The sequence below is a fragment of the Lingula anatina genome, chromosome 2 (assembly GCF_051362555.1).
Source record: "Lingula anatina isolate TDL-2025a chromosome 2, LinAna3.0, whole genome shotgun sequence".
Classification (NCBI taxonomy): domain Eukaryota; kingdom Metazoa; phylum Brachiopoda; class Lingulata; order Lingulida; family Lingulidae; genus Lingula; species Lingula anatina.
Window position 1 is genome coordinate 23331859 of NC_141768.1, and position 13753 is coordinate 23345611.

At 35.6% G+C, this 13753-nt stretch overlaps 1 protein-coding gene across 1 annotated transcript; it reads left to right on the top strand.

The window, feature by feature from the left end:
• The first annotated feature begins 14 nt into the window (after positions 1-14).
• LOC106151011 (uncharacterized) lies at positions 15-13728 on the top strand. Its single transcript, XM_013524071.3, has 13 exons — positions 15-410; positions 2363-2460; positions 4303-4348; positions 5964-6064; positions 6341-6460; positions 7128-7278; positions 7618-7763; positions 8238-8363; positions 8689-8830; positions 9251-9417; positions 9567-11340; positions 11776-11844; positions 12094-13728. Exons 1-13 carry the CDS (start codon positions 140-142, stop codon positions 12138-12140), a joined length of 3258 nt encoding a protein of 1085 aa, XP_013379525.2. The 5' UTR covers positions 15-139; the 3' UTR covers positions 12141-13728.
• The last annotated feature ends 25 nt before the right edge of the window (positions 13729-13753 follow it).

Consider the following 13753-nt stretch of genomic DNA (forward strand, 5'->3'; position numbering starts at 1 on the left):
CGGCATCATTTTGCGGAAGTAAACAAGTGCGCGAATACAGTGCGCAACTTCTCAAAATGGTGGAAACCTGTGACCGAAATTTCTAATTTTTGTATCGTGTATTGATGCATCCGGAGAGTCATAAACTGTTTAGTGTAGAATGTCAGAGCAAGAGAATTACACACAACTGGCACCTGCAGTCATACAGGGCGAAAATGAAGTGAACGAATTGGTGCAAATTTCGGAAGAGCAGCCGAGGATAACTTTCTCAGACGGAAAGCAGACAGCTGACATTGCCAGTGACACAGTTCCGGAAAATGACACGAAAATTATAAAGAAAATCAAAGAGAAATCGAAAGACAGGAAGGTGTCTTTCCCCGATGTTACAGTTGTGTCAGGTTATGCTGATCCACCAAACCCTTGGCATGGAGGTCAGTGATTAGCAAACGGTGGCAAGAAAACTAGATATTATTGTTCATTACACTGCTCTCTTATTGAATATTGTATTGTTTTCGGTCTCATTTGCAAGTGCCACAGAACATAGCATTGCCAGTTTTGTTTCTAATTCAAATGTTAAAATGGAATGTGGAATGTGTCTTCTTGGCCATTGGTATTGTCACGTTTTAAATTTTGATATTTTAAATGATATTTTACATTGCAAAGACTCCATTTTCATCTTTTTACTAGACACTGAGCCCAGTTGCAAGTGCATCTTGAATGTTATGTAATCTCGGATTGAAAGCATTTGATAACATGTACATAAAACTTACACAACTATATCCCTATCATTTTGTCATGCAAGCCCTAAGTTGGTGTATTTATAAAAGTAAAGTCTTGAAATCTTTGGGTTTTTTAATGTCCAGTTGTGTTAAGCTTGATACTGAATATCTTAGATAGATGGTTCATTATAACAAATGATTAAATGGGATAAAAAGTTGCAAAATGTTGCTGACTGCTTGTTGACTGATTACACATTTTAAATGGCAATAGACCTCAAAAATCTAAAATTAAGTTATAAATCAGTATGCTTTTTCCAGGGCTATATTAGTTTGGCCGTATGCGCAATCCTAGTAGTGAGGTGTGTGAGGTCTCAATGAGGAAAAAATCGACTGTATAATCAATAAAAAGTCACTCTTCAATATTATTTAGTGTCAAAGAAGGACATGCTTCAAAATCCAACTACGCATGTACACACTCATTTTCAGTTGACACCATATGATTTCAGAAACTGTTGACCATTTGAGGCTAGGCAAATATGGTTGGGATTTTAACCACTATATTAGCAATGTGTTAAAACAGACTGAGTGTATCTGCATCTAGCATTGCAAAACCCTTTTTACACATGCAAGGATAAAATCTGGTTATTTGTCACCTTCAAACAATCTACACACTTCAAAGACACCTGGTTATTTAATGTATGAAGTGATATTTCATTGGGATAATTTTTTATTTGTAATCATTATGGTAGATTTTTTATGGTGAAAGCAATTTAGCAGAAAAATCTACAATGGGCCGTTAAAACAAAAATGAAATATCTTTATTTCCTTTGAGCAAAGTCAAATCTATTAAACCAACTACATTTAATTTTGAAAGAGATATATGTATATATATATATATATATATATATATATATATATATATATATATATATATATATATATATATATATATATATTAAAGTGGGCTCAATAATAAAAAGTGACAAAGCAAATACAAAATTATGTAATTTATATGGTCAAACTAAGAATGATTAACTAGGAAATCATAAAAAATATATCACAATGTATAAGATGAAATGGACAATATTAATAGTACAATAAGTAGATAATTTATGTCATTCAGAAACGTGATACCATGAATGACTGCATTTGAAAGTCTTCAAATCTGTCACCCTATATTTTGTAAAAGCTTATTATAGCTATGCTGTAAAATAATTACCCATTTCAGTTTGTCTGAAATCTTGGTGTAGGCCATAGATAATTGATAAGATTTGTGACATATCAAATATTGATATATTGTTAATTGTTAGCAAAAGTGTATGGAGTACATAGTATATATGCTTGTTACGGTCAGAACTAATGATAATCCCTCACCATACCATGCAATATACAGTGTTTATAAGCCATATTTGTCCATTTTGCAGTCAATTTATGTTGCAGTTGTAAAAGCCAGGAAAGAAATTAATGGAAGATAAATGCAATAATTGTAATGGAGAATGTAATGGGGCATTATGACTTTCACTGGGACACATACAGCGAGTAAAAAAAAGTTGTAATTGATATCACATGTATGCTATAATACACCATGACTACCCTTCTGAATGATGATGTATAGTAATGGGCATATGAACTACTATATCACCTGTTTTTTTTTTTGTTTTCAGTAAGTGGTCTCTCCACAGACAGCCTGATCAGTGCATACAAACATCATTGTGAAAAGCTGAACATAAAACCCTTGCAACGCTTGCTGTCACAATTACAGGTAAAAAAAAATTGTCTAATAGTAAAGGAGATGTGCCTGTAGTTATTAGCCCTAGATATTAATGATATTGATATATAAGGATATGATAACCTTACTGAATGTGTTGTACTAAAAGCTATGTAAATGTGGACTATTACTGATAGTGGGATAACTTGTGTTAGAATATGAAAAGTGATAATTTTGACCAATAATCTTATCTTTAAATACCACAATTTTTTTCATAATTTAATATTGTAGTATAGTAGTTTGGATAACATCACACTGTAAAAATGTAACTAGAATGGAATTCCAGATGTTAAAGGTGGAATGGGACCATTTCTGTATGACCTTGGTGTCGTTGTTCCCTGCATGTGACCCAGATAGATAATCTCGTGAATGTAACAACTGCATGCTGTCCTATGTTTCTGAAAGAAAGTTTATAAAAAGTCAAAACTATCAGTTAAAACATAGTTACTCAGTATGTACATGCATTGCTATGCACACATTCATGGTATACATGTGGGCGTTTTGGGTTGTTTAGGTTTGCCTGATGCTTGGCTTTCTCTGAAAGCATGATTCATGGATCCAAGAAAGATGTGCATTGATTTATCTCTTACTGGAATCATTGTAAAGAGAAATTGGAATAATCACAAAGTGCACCTATTGGTGCAGAGAAATCCATTTTAGCAGCTTGTTTTGCCCATGGTTTGTCTGTAAAAATTCATTTTAATACCAGGAAGAAAGCTTATGAGACATGTCTATGGAAGTTGAGCTTTTTCTTATTGTGAGATGTGTCATGAAAAAGGGAACATGTTTAATGTGGGTAACTAGAGACATGGCCTTTTTTTTTGCACCTATTCTCTGTAGTATAGACCATTTGTATTATTAGTACTGTGTGAAGAATGGGTGTTTTTTGTTACCAGATTTACCAGCTCATGCCCTGTATTAGTCAGATTTAGCGAAGAAGAAGACACCTTAATTATATCCCCCCTCATTATAATAATCCCCCTGTCACCCATGAGTAAAGTGGAAAGAAACATTAGCTGGAAGTGAGATCACAGCAAGATAACACAAGGTTATGTGCAATCAAGGGTTTGCTTCCTGAAGTTCAGCCTTTGATAGATTATTTGTAATAAAATTGATGAAAACAGGACCTGAAATATTGTGTTCTTTGTTCTCCTTGTTAATGTTAAAGAGTGGGCAAGGAAAGGACATTGAAGGTCATTGTGTCATTAAGTTATAAATTGTGCCTGCCTCCCTTTTTTTAATTAACAAGAAAATTTAAGGAAGTTAAAGTGAACATTAAATGACTGGTAGTTGACTTTTGGTAAACGGTATCTAAGGGAATAAAAGCAGCGCTTAAACGTTAAACCGTTTGAATACAGGCATAATAAATTTGATTACTTTTATAGCCAGGTTGTTCCGCCAGTTTTCTTTATAGAGCTCTCTATGGTTTTATTCTAAGATTAATGTACAGTTACTGAAGACCAGATACATAATGTTGTCATTCTCCTCTGATGTACCTTCACAGGGGAAAACTGCAGCGTTAAAATGACGTTGCACAACAAAGTGGAGTTGTTATCAGCACAGTGCTGGCGTACCTGAACACCATATGCTGGTATTTGTTGGCTCTGCTTTACAATTTTTCTTCTTAGTCATTGGCAATGTGCACGTCAGTGCAGCCCTAATGGGTTCTTGGTCAATAGACTGAGAAACAAACTAACCATCTTAATCCTATGTGCTGTTCATTTAGTCTCTAAATTGGCTCAACTCCCATAGTAATAGTATGAATATGGTCTGAGAATTAAAAAAAGAAAACCATCTTTATTAGATCAACAGTTGATTTTTTCGTATTTATTTCAGGTCATTCAGGACTTTGATGCCAGACAGGAAACTTTATTTTTGAAGGGTAAGACAATTATTCAGTGGTTAGTACTTTATATTGTATAATTATCATGAACTGTATTCTTGCCATTTAAAATGTTTTACTTTGAATCTGTCATATCTCATACAGTTGAATAAGGCTTCGTTCACATGGAAAGTCTATTTTCTAAAAATCTATTTTCTATTCGTGATATCTTGTAATCACGGTCCCTGTGCCCTGAATATCCCAAGAATTAATTACAGCTTTGGAAGTAGCTGGCTCGCACCGCCAGTAATTACGCCGCGGGATATTCAGGGCACAGGGACCGTGATTACAAGATACCGCAAATAGAAAATAGATTTTTAGAAAATAGACTTTCCATGTGAACGGAGTCCAAATGTATATTACTTTCTCAAGTATTTCAGTTTAACTCCCAAGAAAAATTCAATGAAAATGTATAAGAGTTAAAAGATGTACTCCCATTCAGTTTTGATTTTGTTGTTGTTACCTGGCTTATTTGCTCTGGCTATGAGACTACGTACCCTGTGTGGTGCATATATTGATTATGTATGACAAATAAACCATGGTATCCTCCCCTTCAAAAGATAATCTGACTTGGTATATAAATAGAAGATATCTTATTGGTGGGGCAATCAAAGTCAATGACATTACAATTGTTTAAACAGGACTTGAAATTAGCATATTATGATAGTGTATAAGGCGATTTTATATTGGAACAATTCAGTGATATTTACTAAAATTGCATAGATCTTTGAATGAAGCTAATAAATTTATTACTATCAGGTTTGATTTCAGTGCCTCCCCTTGACTGTTGCCCAGTGGTCTTTTCCACACATTTTACATATTCCACTCTTACTGGAAGACAAACATTAATTACAAGCACTGCTTTTAAAGAACTTTTACAAACACTTTGCTTTTCTGTTAATCTACTATGTTTTTGTATTCTTTTAATTTGTTGCGTATAATAAAATTGAATAAATGAAAAGAGAATGCTATCCCATATATTAATTATATATAAGAATAATTGTGTCATAGGTGTACTCTTTTATTGTTAAGTTGTGGACTTTTGGCAAAAATTTTGCCAGAACCAATAAAGATAATAATTATTATTATTATAAATAGCTAGCTGTAATTAAGCATTGCGTGATTACATCCCATGAGTGTATGTGCATTTTTACTGTAGTTGTTTAGTAGTTGATTATGCTTCTGTAAACAAAAATGATCCCATATTTATAATAAGGAACATTTGCCTCCGTAATATTTATGATTATAAAATGAACTCCTTGTTTTTATATTTCACTGGTATTTTTCTTTTTTTTTTTTCACTTTAGGTATTAAAGTTATTGTGATAGCATTATCATCATCTTTTACTATCTTCCTGTATACTTAAAATTCTATTACATAAAATGACAAATATAAGAATTATTCACAGCATGCATGCATCTGTTTATTAGTAGTGGGTTATTGTGAAATGTTTATTGTGCTTCATTATTCAGTGTTAATGTTATTTAATGGCTAGAGGCAAGCAGTTCACATAGCTCTTGGGCTTGTTGTCAAACCTGGGAAAGTTCACTTGAGTGGTAGTGTTGAGAAAGTAATTTGGTTGATTGAATGTCATGTTGTCTTTTTTTTTTTGTAGGGGAGCGTTTAGATGCCCGGCATGTGGAGGCAATTGAAGAGATTTTCCGCCGTGTGCAGTTCAGGACTGTGGACATGGAGGCCACCAATTTAGATGACGAGGTAATCATGTCTAGTGGGATATTTCCATTATGGCATTTGACATTGTGTTACTTTTTAGTATTTGAAGAATTGATATCTCCTTTAGATGAAATATTGATTGGCAGCCTGAGAAATTGAATTTATGGAAATATTGTAAATGCAGTTTGTCATATGATGGAAAAAACAGAGACAAGCCAATCTTTAATAATACATACATGATGTTGCATTATACAAGTTCACGGGCAATGTTAACTCAAAATAAAGTGAGTTAATAATAGAAATTAATCTGTTTTCCAGAGTGCCAATGCTTTGTTTGAGATGATCGAGTACTATGACAGTGCAGGTCGTCTCAACATAGCTTTTAATAAGAGCATAGGCCCCAGGGGCTGGATGAGTTGTTCTAGGCTCATCAAAAAGGTATGAGAATCGATCAAGACTTGAATGAGGAGAAAAGCTTTGCTTTTATTAGTTTAAGAGCCTTTATCTATTACTCTTGCTTTGAAGCTTTTTAGTCATTATAATTGAACATATTTATTTATTTATTTATTTATTTATCTATTATGTTTTCCCTTGGATATTGGTTTGGTGCTTATTTCACTCCTTCTCTTAGTCTTTTTGGTGAAGACAAAATTTTGAACAAATTAAAACAAATGAACAAACCAGACATGCTGAAACTGTCAGTCTGTTCGGTCATGACTTGGTCAGTCCAAAGGATCGGCAAGAGTTTTAAGAGCTGCAATTTTGAATTTACAGTCATCATTCGACATACTTCACTTATAAAATTATATAAAACCCAAAGCGTTTTTCCCCTTCCATTTCAAACCTATCACATTCACAAACAAAGTAAGCTACCCTAATCGTACTGGTAGTATCTGTCTCAAACGAATAGGGTGATTTTACGGTCTGACAAAAATCCATTCGGTCTGGCAAATTTTCCATAACTGCCGGTCCAAATGTCCAGCCATTCTGAAAAGTTTTCAGCATGTCTTACAAACCAAATTAAATTCTTCAGGATTTGACATCGTGGAGTAAGAAACAAATTCATTTCCATTAGTCTAATGGAGAAGCATATTTCCCCTTGCAGGCTCCTAGCTTAGAATACTTGGATGTCAGGAACTGTACCATTAGTGATCAGGGCATGGGTATCTTGGGGCGCTCTCTCCGCCTGGGCTCTACACTCAGCATTCTGCACATGGAGAATGTGGGGCTGGCAGGCAGACCACTCCTTATTCTGGGTATGTAAACTACCATATGTGATTAAATATGATAAACTGTACTTGAAGTATCTGGTTAGCTTTGCACAGGGAAAGATGAATTGTAAATATTATTGTTCTGTATTGTCTCAATACTAGAGTCCGTTATTATTTTACCCAGTGCCATATAACCATGTTATATAATAGTAAAATGCACAGTGAATTTTTTAACTGACATTAGTTTAATATCTCATTTTTTATTAGACAATTTTTTTCAGTCTAGAAATGTTGTTTAAACAAAAAGAAATTACCCAATGCAGATACAACTTGAAACTTATTTAGGAAATAAACTGACTGATAATCATTTCATTTTCTTTTCAGTTGCTGCCCTGAAGCTTAATGAACTGCTTAGGGAATTGTTCCTGGCTGATAACCGTCTCATGCCTTCAGATGCCATACAACTGGGAAACCTGCTCAAGTTTAACCACCGACTCAAGTTACTGGACATAAGAAATAATCATATACAGGTATGCCCTTTTAATGTTTGAATAGCTCATTGCAGGTAAAAGGCAATTTTTTGCATTTAGTACATATTTTTTCTGCATTTACTATGATTGTTGAAAGAGGAAAATGCATACTTTTTCTACTTATTAGAATGAAGTATTTGATGGGTTATATTGACAGAATGTCACTTGCAATATTTGTTCTCATACATGTTGAACTTAATGAAATGATCAGTGGTGTGAGGGTTGCCTACAGTATTTTCCCACTCTGAGACATCTTTTTCCTCCATTAATCAATTTAATTCTAATATTATTCCCTTGTTTGGGATGTGAAGAGATGTATGAATGACTGATGAGCAAAAATGTTGTCTCATGTTTTTTCAGGATGTTTGACTCACTCAACTAAGTTGTGGGTTACTTGTTCTACCTTTTTAAAGGTTTATTGCACTCATGAGCTTGGTCATATGAAGAGAACATTAAATTTTGTCTTTTTTTTAGGATGTTGGACTAACTCATTTAAGTGATGGGTTATATGAGCAGAGCTTGGACAATGGTCTCCATACTTTGGTGTTATGGAACAATCAACTCACTTTTCAAGGAATGCAGTCATTGTCCAGGGCACTGGTAAGTAGTACCACAGTTTGCAATGGTTGTCATAAGCACTGGTAAGTAGAAGCACCATAAAATGCAGTCATTGTCTAGGGTGCTTATAACTTTTAAGCTTTATATTGTCTATCCTTCATATTTTATCCTACTATTAGCTTGGTCTGGTTGTATAAAAATCATTATGCACTGCAGTAAAAGGTATTTTGTCTCTGCTTAGTCTAAGTGTATTCTTTTCTTCTTTTCCCCCCAAAATGACTTATCAATCTGGTTAAGTTTTTTTTCCTTCTTGCTGTCATACTTTTCTACATATAACCACAAGTTTTTATTGTTTTTGTTTTTTCAGTCCTCCACAAAATGTCTACAGACATTGAACCTAGGACATAACAATATCAGCAATGAGGGGATATTAAGGTTAAAGGAAGGTCTCCTACAGAACAGGTCATTGCTAAGGATAGGATTACAAGCAGCCAAAATTTCTTGTGAAGGTAGGCATTAGATGAGCACTAGATCAGTTGCTGTGAAGTATGATGTTAGCACTGACCCCTCACCCACTGATACGTAGCCAGTAAGGTATTGCAAAAGTTCTTGGCACAGAGTGATTTTGAGCCTTTTGGGTCACAAGCTACATTGTTGTTGTTGTTCATTAATAATCCAAGTCATGATGTCAAACATTTAATATTTTATCTGCTGGACAAACAGCCATATTTCCAAAGAGACACAGTAGACACTAATTGTAACCATGAATGTCTAGCTGATCAGTAAAGCAAGTATTATAATACTATATATAAATTTTTGAAAAAAATTTAGGAGCTATAATATAAAATTATTTGTTCTTTTTTGAATAATAAACAATGTGATTTGAAGTTGGATTTAACTATAATCCTGAGTGTTGCCCTATCTTTCAGGTGCCATAGCTTTAGCAGAATTTGTAGCTGACAGCCCAGAACTCTTGAGGATGGATTTGAGAGAAAATGACATCAAGACTGCTGGACTGATGGCTCTCTCATTGTCACTCAAACACAACACAACAGTCAACAGGATTGACTTGGATAAGGAGCCCAAAAAAGAAAATGTGAGATGCGTTTGTCAAGTTAAATTAACAAATTTCACACCTACATAGATGTTTATTTTAACAGTACTGAGTATCAGCATAGTATCAGTTTTTACAATATTTATATTTCACAAAGTATGTATAAACTACATTTAATTTACCATCTCTAGGGTGTTAAGGATTATGCTGAACAACAGGAGCGCCTTATCCAAGACATTAACTCCTATTTACAAAGAAACCGTGAGTTGGCCCAGAAAAGAGCCGAGGAGCAGTCTGCGGCATATGAAGCACAAAATGCCAAAGCTGCGACAGAGGATGGTGCTTCGGATGAGAAATCACTGCCTGAAAATGCCACTGAAGCCACAGAAGAACAAGTGCCTGTGGCAAAGGGGGTGACCTCTGAGGCAGAAGCTCCCCCAGCTGATAGCTGTCATCCTAAACATCACCCTGACTCACTGAAGTTTGTGGAACAGGATCAGGTACGCCCCCAGGAGTCTCTGGACTCCCCAGCCTTTGCACCAGATGGTGCTGTCACCTTCAGTGTCAACAGCGACAAGGTCCAGTTTATGAAAAATGTTGGGAATGTCATAAAGGAGGATGAAGAGGAAGGACACGAAGCTCAGTGTGATGATAAAGATATAGAGAAGGATGTAGATCAAGAGTGTCAAGAACAGGGAGTTGACAATGACAACGAGGCTGACAAGATGGAGGTTTCCTCACAAACTTCTGTTTTGTCACCACTTACATCAGAAGAGCAGATATCAGGGGGTGACAGTGATTCCACACTTCCTCTGTCTCAAGATGCCAAACTCACTGAAGCCCCTGTGAAGCCTTTGAACACAGCACCCATTCCCTGTGTCCCCCCACCATCTTCCCTAACCCCTCTCATGGTCCAGACTATCCCCCTGGGAGCCTCTCCCCCTTCTTTTGACTTACCCAGGCAGACCAGCCCTGCTGCCAGTCCAACCAGAGCTAAGAGGGTGTTCCGTATTAACAGGGTCACTGAGACATCACCCTGCCCCTCACCAGCGTCCTCTCCTGTTGCCACACATCCAGCAGGTGGCAGTTTTGATGCCATATTATCTTCCCAGGAGCACATGGGAACTGTGGAAAAAACACAGACTGAGGTTCATGAAAACACAGGTCCTTCTCTTGTCACTCACAGCTCTGAGACTGAGAAAGAAACTAATGATAAGACCCCTAATGAAGCTGCAAGTGTGGAGGAGACTCCAGTTGTGACTGGCACAAATCTTGAAGCTGGCGACTCCATCAAAGTAACTGATGAGACCACAGTGCAATTACAGCACACTGGAGAAAAAGATAATGCTGGGGTTTCTGAGTCAACTGTAGACTCAAGGGCCCATATACAGCACTGTGGGGTTACAGGAGATAAGTCTGACAATGGTGAAGAGCCAGTATTACTGAACACTGGTGATGGTAGTCTTCAGGCTGGCCCTGAGACAGATGGACAGAAGGCTGAGAACTATGTGGTTGATATTCTTCAAGGTGCTGTGAAAACATATCAGGAAAAACTTTGTGAGGACCCAGAAAAAACGGAGTCAGCTGCAATTGAAAGCCATATAGCTGACCAAAGTGTGCAATGTCCTGATGATAGTGCAAATGTAGACGTAGACAGTAGTACTAGTGATGTGCTTGTGGTGGGTAATAAAACAAAAGAAAACAAACTTGAGACAACGCAGTGTGACTCTGCTCAAGACAATAGTTTGCTTACTTCTTGCACAAAAACTTGTGACACAGCAAACGTCCAAACCACTATGTCTGCAGGGGGTGAGGATGTGGCTGAGAACACCACCCCACCAGATCTCTGGGATGTTGATGAAGGAGAAAATGAGGAGAAGCCAGACTTCCATTCCAGTCTCACCATGAATGGCATGACCAGGGAATTGGCCAAAGTACTGGACAGTCTAGAGGAAACTCCTCAAGGTAGGGAAAATATTGGTCTTGGCAAAGTAGAAAAGAATTTCATCAGATGTGTTTTGCACTAATAGTAAAGCAGTAATTTTTCTTCAGTCAACAGCTAACCAAAATTGTTGTTTACTTCCATTGTTTTGTGAGTGGCCTCATTCCTTAATGTAAGTGCTCACGATAGACATTGAAAATATTGGATGTAAACAATATTTCTGTACTACCTGTTGATTGTAATAAGTACAGTTGTCTTTTTATTGGTTTTGCAATAATTAAGACTTCTGATGCCCATCATTTTCATAGTCATAGCTTTGTATGGATTTGGTAGCAGTTCAATAATAATAATAGCAAACCTGCTCAGTTTAGTGTGTATGAATAAAGAGGAGCAAATGTAACAGTGATTGGTTTCTTTGCATATGAAATGTAACTATATTTGATTTTGATGTCATTCAGAACCTTCTACACCCAATGACCTGAGGGAGATGGTAGCTGCAGCTCTCAGTGAACAGACAACAGAAAACGGTAAAGTGATAAATATATTTACCATTGTGCCTACTTTTGTGTATGAGTATGTTTTAAAATGTATTCTCTTTCAACACTTAAAAGGGTGAGGCTTTGTTATACATTATACCTAGTGTATCTAATGATTATAAGACGATTTGAAATAATTAACTTGTAGTGTTACTGTTTATTTTCTCAAGGATTACAGATCAACACATTTTGAATATGATAAAGGAGAATTACATAAGAATGACTCCTGTTTGATTCCAGAGACAACAGAGGAAGTTCCACAAGAAGATACTTCTGAGAACACTTAGGGCCTCCACATGTTGCTAACAATTCTGTCTGCCTGCTGCTGCACAGTGGGCTCAACAAGTGTTGTGTTAAAGCTGGTGCAAAATTGACTCTGCTTGGAATATGTGTCTGTGCTGAAGTCTTTCCTGACCTCCTTTCAAGTTTAGATTTTCAAAAATTTTTCATAATAGTAATAATGATAATAATAAGTGAAGGGTTTGGATGTGGAGACATGTTTTCATCTTTTACATATGTATTTAGAATGGTTTGACATTTATTTAATTCGTTGGTTCTGTCAACTGTTGGGACAAAACTGGCTAGTCTTGGGTGTATAAATAAAGAATAATTTGGTGATATATATGCCCAATAATTAAATAAGCATTTTATTTCAAATAAATCAGAATATCATAGATTAGCTTTGTTGCACTTGTCATAAGACATGTTCTCAACATTTGAAATTCTAAATACTTATATTGAATCATAATTTTTGAAGATGAAAATATGTCTTTATCGACAAGGGGGTATTTGCTCAGATCTTCCTATATCACCTTAGTTTTATTTTTTCTGCTAATTTGAAGCATATTAAATTATCAACTCTCATACATTGTGGTTGTATAATGTTGGATTAGTAAGTGCAATTTATATTTATCATCCTTTGATGACTGAATATTTCATTGAAGGCAGTGGTGCAGTTTTACAGTGCTTGAACATAAATTATTTTATTTCGAACAAAGTATTCATAATCATGGACTGTAAGTGACTAATACAAGATGAGTCTTTCCTCTACTTTGACTAATAGTCTTCTTCACTTAAATTATATTTTTGACCAGAAGGTACCCAATTTTGACACCATTTTTTAAAACTAACATTTATCACCAACTTGAACAGTGAAAGCATGAGTGACTGGAGCTCCAAAGAAATTTAGTTTCGATTTATTAACCAATTTATAGTGGAGTTTTAGCCATTGAATCCTGTTTGTAAGTTTGAAAGAATTCAGTTCAATTGTCTGTTCATGTTCCTGTATTTTTTTGTTTAGATATCTTATGATCTCAGACTTCATATACAAAGTTGTGATATAATTTCTTGAAATTTTATGTTGTTTGGTACACGGTGTGAAGCAAGTGGGCCAAACAAGTATCCACATTTATAGTTGAGCATACCAATATATACGGTACATGTACAGGAATATAAAAATGGCAGTAGTTCCCAGATTGAAGCGACTGCTTTTCCTGAAACTTATAGGTGACAAGGATTGATCAGGGGGATGAAGTTGCTGCTGAAGAATTTTCCTTTTGCCAATTTTTCATTGAGGGGTTCCCTTCTTTTGGTTTGTCTTTTTAGTTTAGTTAGACATCAAGCTCTTTGCACAATGCCAGTTATGGTGACCTACTTCAGAAGAGCCATGTGATGGGACTCCTGAACCACGCAATGTAAAAGCAGGGCACTAGTTATTTCATTTAGAAGCATGTATAAATTGGCTTCCAGAGGTCTGTGATTCATTTAGGCAGGATGCTGTGTAGATATGAACCGATACAAAGATTATTGATGCAATGATAAGAATTATTGAACTTGATGTAATTTATAACAAAATAAAAGGACTTAATGAGATGAGTCTGGTGTTTGCTATTTTGCCTTG

What these genes read in the sequence shown, in the direction of transcription:
- LOC106151011 (XM_013524071.3), top strand. Translation starts at nt 140, where the DNA reads ATGTCAGAGCAAGAGAATTACACACAACTGGCACCTGCAGTCATACAG. An exon ending in CCACCAATTTAGATGACGAG is followed by an intron (nt 6,065 to 6,340) that starts GTAATCATGTCT and finishes TCTGTTTTCCAG; the next exon opens with AGTGCCAATGCTTTGTTTGA. An exon ending in AGCCAAAATTTCTTGTGAAG is followed by an intron (nt 8,831 to 9,250) that starts GTAGGCATTAGA and finishes CCTATCTTTCAG; the next exon opens with GTGCCATAGCTTTAGCAGAA.